The 12,905-nt window shown below is 43.0% G+C and overlaps 1 protein-coding gene across 3 annotated transcripts in view; it reads right to left on the bottom strand.

Annotated features, from left to right (window-relative positions):
* The window catches only part of LOC136876412 (5'-AMP-activated protein kinase subunit gamma-1), a 1,375,241-nt gene that overhangs the window by 876,498 nt on the left and 485,838 nt on the right, over positions 1-12,905 (bottom strand). For all 3 annotated transcript variants that reach the window (XM_067150367.2, XM_067150365.2, XM_067150366.2), the window contains exon 2: positions 5,162-5,252. In XM_067150367.2, coding sequence (XP_067006468.1) covers positions 5,162-5,192 — 31 coding nt within the window. In that variant the 5' untranslated portion in view covers positions 5,193-5,252. The remainder of the gene's footprint in view (positions 1-5,161; positions 5,253-12,905) is intronic.

Genomic DNA, 12,905 nt, shown 5'->3' with positions numbered 1-12,905 from the left:
TTTTTACCTGGACCTGAGGGCTGGTTCGAGGTCCACTCAGCCTACGTGATTAGAATTGAGGAGCTGTCTGACGGTGAGATAGCGGCCCCGGTCTTGAAAGCCAAGAATAACGGCCGAGAGGATTCGTCGTGCTGACCACACGACACCTCGTAATCTGCAGGCCTTTAGGCTGAGCAGCGGTCGCTTGTAGGCCAAGGTCCTTCAAGGGCTGTAGTGCCATGGGGTTTGGTTTGGTTTTTTTTTTTAAACATTCATTTAAATTCGTGTCGGTAGATTTATTGGCAAGTAAAATAATTCCTGCGGGACTAAATTCCGGCACCAAGGCGTCTCCAAAAACCATAAAAATAGTTAGTGGGACGTAAAGCAAATGACATTAGTTATTGTTAAAGGTGATTTCTAACCATTTGGACGGAGCTTTTAATGGCCAAGACCGCTTAATCACAGTATAGATTCTTGGTAATGCCCACACTTTTGAAAAACTCAACTAAGAATTTTGATATGGTTCCTCTTGTTCCGATGTAAAGTCCTACAACCCTTATACAGGAGATGTATGATTCTTTGAAGTAGGTGATGGTTGGTTCATGGATGGCTCGCTTCTCCATGTCTGCCTCTGCTGGCTGACTTGGTCGACCTCACATGTAATGGTGGGGTCCAGAATATATGCAAAGTCCTTTTCTCGGTCAACTGCGATTATATCTGTACCGGGAGGTACATCTCAATATCGCGCATTCAAATTCGGCGCCTAAATGAACTCCTCTATCGAACTAATGTGGAAACTACTACAACAGGAACTTAGAATTTTACTCAGAAGATGTCACCACAGAAATATGATGTAATTTTGTTTTTGTGCAGTTGCCTAAACTGACTGAATTTCTCCTTGTTCTGTTTGCCATTCATCAAGAAGTTTGGACACTCTTCCATAGATGACACTACTAAAAACTATGATCATGCACCCTGCTGCAAGGAGTAAGAAGTCATAATGTAAAGAAGTTTTGTATTTCTAGGTTTTTGTAATTGAATGATGTTCATTTATTTTTGGGTTGGCAATATTTCCTTTTTATTTCTAGCCAATCCCTAATTTCTGTATTTAATTTTCAACCTATCACAGGCTTCTTGTCCGATTCTGAGTGTTACTTTGAATTCCAAAAATAAAATTGAGAGGGTGTGGCTAGTTTAATCTTGAATGATCTCGAACCTTCCCTGAGTGTTTATAAACTGCGACTTTTCACGTCTCTTGGCCAATTCATCGTCATCTTTCTGTGTGTGCGTGTTAAGCAGGAGGCGGGCGGCCTCTTTCGTCGGCAGCTAGAACATCTTCAAGGTAATGACCACATAAGTTCATTCTTTCTTGCAACTTCCGCAGTTTAACCCGAGGGAAAGGTCCGACTCTTTAGTTATGTAACAAGCTTTTCTAAAATGTAGCTTCCTTCCGGCTAAGGTGAAACTTTCATAAAATCTTTAACTGTAAATCAGGAATAGGGAGTGAATTACCCTCTCGAGCTCCCCTTCATCTTGGTCTGAGGTGACTACGATTTATAATTGTTTTTCATTCTGTAATGTGGTAAAGTAATTCCTATACGAGTCACCTCAGTAGTTTGGGAATAGCCCCTGTTTCATCGGCCTAGAGCCCCTTAGGTATTTTTTTTGTGTTCATATCTAGGAGTGCAAGTATACGCCTCCATTCGTTTTGTGTTCGGGCCATTAATTTAACCTGTTATTCTTATTCCACGAAGGCCCAGTAGGTTGGGTATTTAATACCCCTGTAAAAATAAGTTCCATTTGTAAATGGTGGTTTGAGAGATCCGAGATTGATGTAATGTTGCCTTGAGTAGGCAGTAAGAAACTGAGAGCCTGTTAGCTCTTTTTCAAATTTTTTATTGTAATGAGTGCCTCTAGAAGGCTAGAAATTGTATTTCGGGAGCAAGTGCTCCATGAATTAGGGGATTTCTGCCCTTGAATTAATTTATGCTCTTTGTAAATCTGAGCTGAGAGCTCAGAAATTGTGAAGCGAGGGGCTTGAAGCCCAGGATTTGTAAAAATCACTAAAATTTGGATCTTTCTGATCTTGCCCAGGATTTGTAAAAATCACTAAAATTTGGATCTTTCTGATCTTGCCCAGGATTTGTAAAAATGACTAAAATTTGGATCTTTCTGATCTTCTTTTTAGTTTGTCATTGTACGTGACATCTTATTGTGTTCACTCAGTGAAAGATTGTTAAGTTTGAAGTTCTGAAAGAAAAATATAACCTTTTGCAATTTTAATTCAATTCTTGGTACTGTAGATAGACCCATTCACCCCAGCACCTTCTTTAACCTCTTTCTGCTCCACGGATATCCCCGTAACAATATCCATTCTCCGGTTGTTTCCACATTCAGCAACACATGCCACTTTTTCATGTGCCTCGTAACGTTTCTGGGAGAATGCCGCTGCAATTCTAGATCTTATTCTGTTGTGCCTAACATTCCTAAGCAAGTCTCCTCCTGGACATGAACCAAGAATATGAGCTAGGGTTCCGGGCTCACTGCAGTGGACTACATCTCGGCTACGTCCAGGAAGGGTTCGTGCATTAACAACGTTGTATTGCATTTTCAGCGCGTCTTTCCAATCTGATCCGGAGAGTCCATTTAGGGTGTCGATCTATTGGTTAGCAGGTGTGTATTCCTGTTAGAGGATGGCTCCTTCACTGTGAGTTCATAATGTACACTGTCTGCTATACTCCTTTGTCCTTAGCATTTCTCCAAAAGTGCCTAGCGCTAAGTGCTTCGTGTTGAGTGTTATCTGCATTTTTTAGGTCAAGTCTCAGAACACAGTTTTCTCTCGTCTACACGATTGCACAATGATATTAAGTTCGCATTGCCGGCCTTCTCTAGTGACAGATGTTAAGGTGTTGAAGTGCTGCCTCCCATTCTGTCTTCCAAAGCCCAAGCCCATTCATACACACTGTGTTAGTGTAATTAACAGTTTACAATTTCCAGTAACGTAACCAGGATCAGTCGCCGGAGGGGAGGGGTTGTTGTAGTTACAAAATGATGGTAGAACACAATGAAGATGCTTGCATAACTTGTCAATACAAGGGCAATGATGTAAGTGTAATTACAGATCTGTTGGTTCTAAAATTATGTCTCTGAATGTTTATTTAGTTTATTGTTTATTATTTCTCTTTATTTTCTTTTTTTAAAATCCCATGCGTGAGTTTTTAACCCCCAGTAACACCCCTACCCCTGGCTACGCTCCTGACCATTTCAGCCCTAAGATTCTTATATTTTGTTTCATGCATTTATTATACTGATTGTCAAAAATTCAAACTGTATTTTATTTTGCTTGTATTATCAGTAGTCTTATATCAGTTACATGCTCGTTTATAGAGTTACTATTTAGGCCCTCTGCACACGGAGCTACTCATTAGAAACGTGACTAGTTTGTAACCGGAGTCACAAACTGGTTAGTAGACTGGACTAAACACACCAAGCTACTGTACGGTGACGGATTCTTCCTGATTAGCCATTTGTAAAGTTTGTTGCGGACTCGCTAGATCGCTTCTTAACTTTGCTAGAATGTCAACCACTGACTCAAGTGACGAAGAAGACATGATTGTGTTTCATTACTTCAGGAAAAAAATAGAAGAAGGTAATGCGTTCATCCATATCTTGAAAAGAACATCCACTGCAGATTATTCATAGCAGTAAAGGAGTTCGAACAAACGGATGCTAAATTTATTTCTTTTTATCGAATGACCAAACACAGTTATATGGACTTGGTGCAGCTTATTGCGCCTGCCATTCGACAGCAAAATACAAATATGCTTTTTTTCCCCGCTATTTGTTTTACGTCGCACCGACACAGATATGTCTTCTGGCGACGATGGGACAGGAAAGGCCTAGGAATGGGAAGGAAGCGGCCGTGGCCTTAGTTAAGGTACAGCCCCATCATTTGCCTGGTGAGAAAATAGGAAACCACGGAAAACCATCTTCAGGGCTGCCGACAGTGGGGAATACAAATATGAGGGAATGTGTGAGTTCTGAGGAAAAGTAAGAAAGGTAAGAAAAGTGAACATTTTTTTTGCTTGTTTGCTTTACGTCGCACCGACACAGATAGGTCTTATGACGACGATGGGACAGGGAAGGGCTAGGAGTGAGAGGGAAGCATCCGTGGCCTTAATTAAGGTACAGCCCCAGCATTTGCCTGGTGTGAAAATGGGAAACTGGAAAACCATTTTCAGGGTTGCCGACAGTGGGGTTCGAACCTACTGTCTCCCGAATAATGGATACTGGCCGCACTTAAGCGACTGCAGCTATCGAGCTCGAAAAGTGATCTTTATTTTTACAAAAAAAATTATAAAGCTTAGAAAATAATTCCATTCGTTCTCCATAATGTCCTTTCTTGCGTAATCCTTCAGCGTACAACTGTACGGGGTGGTTTTTAATTTCTCCCACTAACTTTATGTTGAAAACTTGTTCGCTCGTCATCGTAAAAAGGCACTTGATCACTGGGAAACTGAGAAACTAAACTCGCTGGTGACTGGCCCCGCGAGTCACCTGGAACTGATTACAAACTATTTACTAACAGATTACTATAACTGGTAGCGCCGTGTGTGGCTTTCCATTGAAATACACAGGAAGTGACACTCAAGTAATCGGCCTGAAACTTCAGTTACCAATCAATTACTAACGAGTAGCTCCGTGTGTAGAGGGCCTTAGTTTCTCTTTTTTTCTGCTAGGGGCTTTACGTCGCACCGACACAGATAGGTCTTATGGCGAAGATGGGATGGGAAAGGCCTAGGAGTTGGAAGGAAGCGGCCGTGGCCTTAATTAAGGTACAGCCCCAGCATTTGCCTGGTGTGAAAATGGGAAACCACGGAAAACCATTTTCAGGGCTGCCGATAGTGGGATTCGAACCTACTATCTCCCGGATGCAAGCTCACAGCCGCGCGCCTCTACGCGCACGGCCAACTCGCCCGGTCCTTAGTTTCTGTTCTAGTTGCTCTGAATACACATTCTTCATGCCTCAAGTGGTTTACGTGTAAGATAGGGCGAGGAACTGTAATTTCACCACCAGTAATAAAGTATCTAATGTAATTGCACCAGAAAACATTACACATTAACGTTAGTGACTCTGAGACCTGGAACTATAGGAAGTGGTGATAAGGGGGCACACACAGACCTGCACGAGGGCGGCCCTGCTCGTGACTCATGGCTGAGCCGTCGACGTCCTCGGTAACGGAGATGACGGGCAGCGGCTGTGAGCCCAGCTCCTGAAACATGAACAAGAGTGGCACAATGAGGGGCTCGTTCAGTCAAGGACACTACCAGGTAAACAACAAGGCACTCAATATTCAAGCGTGTCCAAGGCTACACACAAACATTTACAAACATTCAATTAATTCAACAGACATACATTTCTACTACTACAAATAAACACGCGCTGGTCACGACACGACTCACTTCCTGGGAGCTGCTCGAGCTGTTTCGATGTATGACCTGCGCGTAAACATCTCCAAAAGCTATGCACGAATTGCGCGTACATGAACACATGATATAGCTTTGTCCTGTTATTTTTCCGAGAGTATTATACTATGTATCGATGCGTCTAAAATGCAGCACATTGCTCACTTTTCGAGGAACTGCCAGAACGATTCATTTAGATATTGGCGCCAGATTATGCGACCTACTTGATTTGAGAACTGGAAACAATCCAAAGAAAAGCAGCTCGACTTGTTCTGAGTGATTTCCGACGGAGCAGCGTTACCAAAATGTTGCAAAGTTTGGGCTGGGAAGACTTGGTAGAAACGACACGAGGTGCTGGACTGAGCGGTATGGAGAAATATGAGGAATGACATTAGTAGACGAATAAGTTTGAGTGGTGTTTCTTAAAAGTCGGAAAGATTACAATATGAAGATAAAGTTGGAATTCAAGAGGACAAATTGGGAAACGAAGAGGAGTTAGGAACTGGAATAATTTACCAATGGCGGTGATCGATAAATTTCCAAATTCTTTGAAATTATTTAAGAAAAGATTAGGTAAACAGCTGAGAGGGACTCTGCCACCTGGGCCTAAATGCAGATCTGTGGTGATTGATCCCTACTATCATAACATTTCCAGAACAACGAATATTTATGAGGCTTTGCAATCTCATTTAATTACTGCTTTCAACAGTCCGCGAGACGATGACCTAGATGTTAGGCATCTTTAAACGACAAGCATCAACAGTCCGCACCCAAATATATTTTACCTTCAAATAAGTTCTCAAATCATTCCAAACATAAATATATATCAAACTTCAATCCTCTGACCGCCCTCAAAAGAATGAACTATAAAGTCAGCATTTTACATTTTTATTCTTTTTACAATTTTTTTCTTTACGTCGCACCGACACAGGTAGGTCATTTTGTCAACAGTGAGATAGGAAAGGGCTAGGAGTGTGAAGGAAGCGGCCTTGGCCTTAATTAAGGTACAACCCTAGCATTTGCCTGGTGTTAATGGGAAACCACGGAAAACCATATTCAGAGCTGCCGACAGTGTGGTTCGAACCCATTACTTCCCTAATGCAAGCTCACAGCTGCGCGACCCTAACCGCACTCCAATTCACTCGGTAATAAAATGCGCATTTTGACAGAAGCGTTAAGTGATTAGAAACATAACCAGAATGCAATAGATAAAAAGAGCTTCCTGTCACATCAAAGGTATCCAAGAGGTTACATTTGACGTATGTAAAACTTATAGGCATTTGTAAATCACCTGTTTCTTGAACATTTATATTTTATACGCAAATCCTACAAGCTCTAAATTCTCATTCATGCATAAATCACAGAGTAAATATGGAGACATAGCTTCAGTGTTTCTATAGACTTTGGGCAATATTCATGACATTTTCATTCAATTGACGCGCAAGTCGTAACGCGTTACTTAAAATGTTTTCGTGCTATTCGGATACACATTCTGAAAACAACGCACAACTCGAGCATTCCCACGAATTGAACTGTCATCAGAAACTGAGCAGATCCTTGTATTGAAGAATCAGTATCAAATCTTGTATACCATGCCACTCGGTAAGGCATTTCTTACTTTTAATATGTACGGCCTATATGTTTTTGGACTGAGGTCAATGTTGGTGGTGATTTGGACATCGATCTGAAGTCAGCACCTCGTCAAGAGTTTCTCTCCTTCTTGCGTGACACGTTCGCCCTCGAATTAATCAACGACCCAGTCACTTCCACTACGAGCAGTAGTGCGTGCCTATAGGTTTTACATTCGTCAATTTTAAAACATACTGTAACTTCTTGAATACCTTTGATGTGACAGGAAGCTCTTTTTATGTATTGCATTCTGGTTATGTTTCTAATCACTTAACGCTTGTGTCAAAATGCTAATTTGATTACAGATTGAGTTGGGCGTGCGGTTAGGGTCACACAGCTGTGAGTTTGCATTCGGGACGTAATGGGTTCGAACTCGACTGTCGGCAACCCTCCGAGATGGTGGGCAGTGCTATCACGAGCCTCAAGAAGCGAGGTGGAACTTCTCTCCAGGCTATCAAGAAGTACCTCCACAATCGTGTTCTCTATTACAGACATTCGCAATTCAAACTCGTACTCGTGCGAAGTTCATTTCGTAAATACACTAATGAATTAGGACGGGCCGGGCTAAGGAGTTCAGAAGGTTGAGGCGCTGCCCTTCTGACCCGCAACCTGGCAGGCTGAGTCCTCATTCAGCCTAATGGTATCTCAAGGTGCTCAGAAACGTCAGCCTCGTGACGAAAGATTCGCTGGCACGTAAGAGAACTCCTGCGGGACAAAATTCCGGCGCGTCAGCGTCTCCGAAAACCATCAAAGTAGTTAGTGGGACGTCAAAACAATGACATTAAAAATATTAAGTAGGACGGGAGAATGACGGGGTTCTTGCATAATTATCTATGTAATTCAAATGATCGCTTAATACACATGTTTCCAATACACACTTTGTGCGTAGTCCTGATATGTTAGGAAAGTGGCAACTGCCTCTCCAACTGCTGAGGTTACGGATAATGGAAGCTTCCACCCCTGCCAGGACCTGTACGGAGATGACTTCGCTTTTTTACGGATAAGATCACTGTGCCAAATAAGCAACTCGAATGTAATTATAAAGGCAAAAAAGCACACCAGGTCGAATGCTTGATTCGTCGTATAAAGATAACCAGAGAAATCTCTGTCGTGACAATCAATTCCCTCTTTTTTACTACTGTCCCCTTTTTCCCCCTTTAAATTAGTTACTACTATAATACGAATGTTCAGTGCTATTATACGAAGATTATTATCGACTGCAGCCAGATGCCCTTCCACTAACACTGCCACTGTAGCACTGGGAAAGTTCACTGTTGTAAGCAAGTGATTCAAAAAGAGGACTATGTTGTTACCTGTTACCTAAATAAACTTTCCCTGACGGTACGCAGAAGCTGAAAACTGTCTTGAAATTCAAGCAGAGGCAAAAAAAGTCGTGTAGATCCATTAGTGAGAATATTAAGTAAATATTATGTATTTCTAGAGAAGCCTCCATGGCTCAGGCGGCAGTGCGCCGGCCTCTCACCGCTGGATACCGTGGCTCAAATCCCGGTCACTCTATGTGAGATTTGTGCTGGACAAAGCGGAGGTAAGACAGGTTTTTCTCCGGGTACTGCGGTTTTCCCTGTCATCCTTCATTTCAGCAACACTCTCCAATATCATTTCATTTCATTGATCATTCATTACTCATTGCCCCAGAGGAGTGCGACAGGTTTCGGCAGCCGGCACAATTCCTATCCTCGCCGCTAGATGGGGGCTTCATTCATTCCATTCCTGACCCGCTCGAATGACTGGAAACAGGCTGTGGAATTTAACTTTCATTATGCATTTCTAGAAGCCTTTCCTGCAGCCTAAATATGGTATGTTCGTTCTCTGACAGTCTATTTTCTTTCTTCCACCCACTGTTGTGTATATTCTTCGCCGAAGCCCTTGAAGTTGTTGACCTGTACTTTGAAATGTTTGAAATGTCCTGTCCTCTCGATGTACAGGGTGAGCAAAATAAAACTGACCCCGAAAATATTTATAAAACAAAGTAGGACTGACTCGGGATTGCACCTCGTTAATGAACATCACAGAAAATGCTGGAAATGGCCACCGCTGACGTAGATGCAGCGCACCACACACCAATCTTGAGGTTATGCGACGGATTTTCGACGTACTGATGGGGATTTTCTGATGTATAATTACACGTGTTCTGTCAGTTCACATACTGACAGGTTGAACCAGGCCTCATCTGAAGAAACGAAAAAGTGAGGATACAAAAGTCTTTACTCCACTTCACTCAAAAACCACCGACAGAATTCAACACGTGAAGATTCGTCTGGACGCTTTAACGCATGCACAACAGTAAATTTTTAAGGATACAGATGCACGTCCTTATTGATAATGTTTTAACACGATATCTCTTGATTCCTACTTGCACAAATAAACAGCGTTGAGATCGAATTTCGTACTAGGCTTTCCTTCAGTCCAGCAATCATCATCATCATCATCATAATTCCGTGTCCGGTCAGCATTTCCAAAATGTAGCAATTCCGATGGCCTTGTTGTTCGCCTCGATCAGGTCCTGTGTAGTGCAGGGTTATTCTAGTAGAGGACAGATGAGCAGGTGGTTCGGATCTTGTGTTACACCACACTCGCAGGATGCGACTTCATCAGCCGGAAGTATGCCCCATTTTTGCATGTTGGTCTTGCAAAGAGGGACGCCCACCCTAAGACGATTAAGTGATCTCCAAATAGGGTAGGGCTCCTGGAACTATCTCTTCCTTTGCAGGGGTATCAGACGGCAGCATGCTCTTCCACCTGGTGATGTGGTTAGACACCGATGTTCCTACTAGTGGTTGAGTCGTGGTGATGAAGCTCTTTCTCGACTTCAGTCGACAGACTACAGCCTGGTGATCATGCAGTGGATGGCGAGAATCATTAGTCTACTTCGTCCTCCCTGCATCAGCAGCAACAGCCCTTCTGATAGTGGGGGGGAACTATTAGTCCAGCAATGTTTTCTGGTGTTCAAACTCTTTTCGGATATTTACGGTTTTTATTCACCACAGAGCCCGTTTCCCGCCTTTTTGCCACTAAGTTTGGTATTGCAGACTTTGCTGGAGGCTTTGTCAAAGCACTTCCAGTTTTAAACTCTTGCGCAAACACTTCCGCACAGGTTTTCCACGAATCGTGCTTCACATGACATTCGACTATGAACACGCGCTGTTTTATCGTCAGCACCATTTTGTGTTGCATTCAACTGGTCACTAAACACGTCTGCTCCTCTCACTCACTCACACGTAATAACTAGTGATGTGCGGGAATGATGCCTGGAATCGCGAGAATCGGTTCCTACGACTCCGGGTTCGCACTCAATGTCGCATATGAGGAATCGGTTCCCGATGACGTCTCCAGAGTGAGTCTTCCATATATACGTGGGGCAATATTTGCTATTTCTTTTGTATGCAGTGAAATATCTTATTGGTTATCATGAATGAATTATGCCACATAATAATGAAATAACAATTTATCCTGGTTGTCTGGAAATCACATTTCACAGTTCGATACTGGGTGTAGCAATCGACATTGTTATCTATGCTTAGGCTTATACTGTATTTTTCGAATGTGGTTTTCAAAAATAGCGAGTATAAACGTATAAAGTCTGTGGAATTAAGTCACATTTTTTAAGTACACAAGTTGTTTCGTAGCGTACATGCATGCACAGAAATGGTGTCCCGACGTAAACAATCAACACTGCCCCACTCCAGTACAAAAAAGGAAGAGAAGGAGCGGAGGGGTAGTGTCGAAGGCCATTCCAGTACCGAAAAAGAGGGGAGGGAGTGAACGGGTAGTGATGAAGGCACAGTGTGTGTATTGCTATACATCCACCACTGTGCCCATTTCAATCACAACAGTCTTGTAGCGGGCTGTCTACCAACAGCAATGCGTTAAGCGTGGAGGTGGGGGTATACCGTGCTTTCTTTATACCAGGACACCATTTCTGTGCTCGCATGTACCTGTCTTCCGTTACATTTAATTTGCAATGAACATTTCGTGCTATTGTCCGACTCATTGGCTGAATTATCAGCGTTGAGGCTTTCGGTTCGGAGTGTACTGGGTTCGATTCCCGGCCGGTTGGGGTATTTTAATCGCTTCCGATTAAGTTATTTTGGTCCGAGGACTGGGAGTTTGTGTTTGTCCCAACATTTTCCTCTTCATATTCATACAACATATTACCAACCACCAACAGAAACACTCAATAGTGATTACATCCCTCCACATAGGTTGTAAAACAGGGCCAAATCAACATGTGCGATACAGTTCACACCCGCGACCCTACATGTGTGGGAAAAGTGGTAGAAAAAGATAAAGAACATTTCATTCATTCATTCATTGATTCATTCATTCATTCTTTTTTCTTTTTTTCTTTCTTAATCTGCTTACCCTCCAGGGTTGGCTTTTCCTTCGGACCCAGCGATGGATCCCACCTCTACCGCCTCAAGGGAAGTGTCCTTGTGCGTGAGACCTTGGGTCGGCGGATACACCTGGGGAATACCTCGCCCAGGGGAGCCTCACCTGCTATGCTGAACAGGGGCCTTGGTGAGGGATGGGATGATTGGAAGGGATAGACAAGGAAGAAGGAAGAAAGCGGCCGTGGCCTTAAGTTAGAGACCATCCCGACATTCGCCTGGAGGACAAGTGGAAAACCACGGAAAACCACTTCCAGGATGGCTGAGGTGGGAATCGAACCCACCTCTACTCAGTTGACCTCCCGAAGCTGAGTGGACCCTGTTCCAGCCCTTGTACCACTTTTCAAATTTCGTGGCAGAGCCGAGAATCGAACCCAGGCCTCCGTGGGTGGCAGCTAATCACACTAACCACTACACCACAGAGGCGGAGACATTTCATACCACTGCTAAATATTATTATGAGAAACTGTCAGAATTACTATTTTTGTTTTCATCACCGCATGTTAAGGTTGCCCCTTTAGGACAAGTGTATTTTCGTGAAATAGTAGTTCTAATATATTATGTCATAATCCCCGTACAAGTGTTGTTTATTTATGTCAGTAATCCATACAATGTGATTAGTTTCAAACAGAGAATCATACTGTGATCAAATTACAGTCGTATTAAAGTATATAACTCCAGAACTCTATCATGAGATCAGGCATGGCTCGGAGAGTGACCTGGTGATAAAACAAAACGACCTCACGTTACAGAACACATTCGTGCTGCACGTGTTTCCGCATCTGCATCATAGATGGTACTACTAGCTCCTCGGAATCGATTCCGGAATCGGGTAACCCGATACCCAAGGCTTATGGAATCGATTCTTCGCGATTCCACTCGCAACCCATCACTAGTAATGACACAGCGACGTACTCGGGACACAGCATGCGGGAGATGAGCATGCGCAGACATGTGACAGCAACCGAATGTTGCATCGAAATCAGGGTTTCCAGCATTTCCTGTGATGTACAGTTCTCCTGTTCATTAACAACGGTCAATATACATATCTTACGGGCCAGTTTTATTTTGCTCACCCGGTACTTCTTGATCTCTTTGAACCAATTGAACGCATTTAAGTCTGTTGTCTAGTATCTTAAAAATCATTTCGAACTTTTAATCCATTCTTAGCAGATTTGCATGCAAATTCGGTCCTCGTTTACTTACTGACATTACCTGTACTGTCCATCCACAACCATCGGGCTCACTGCGAAGGATCTCACTCTCAAACATCTCCACTTCTAGTTCAGCCTTCCCAGTCACACGATGACATTCACGTGTATATAGACATTCCGGTTTAATCACTGTGTTGTCATGTCTGAGCTGACAGTAGTTTGTCTTGAGACAAGATTATCTTCGTTCTACGAAGAGCAGAGGACATAT

Source organism: Anabrus simplex, chromosome 6, assembly GCF_040414725.1.
Source record: "Anabrus simplex isolate iqAnaSimp1 chromosome 6, ASM4041472v1, whole genome shotgun sequence".
NCBI classification, from domain to species: domain Eukaryota; kingdom Metazoa; phylum Arthropoda; class Insecta; order Orthoptera; family Tettigoniidae; genus Anabrus; species Anabrus simplex.
This window is presented reverse-complemented; position numbering and strand designations above follow the sequence as displayed.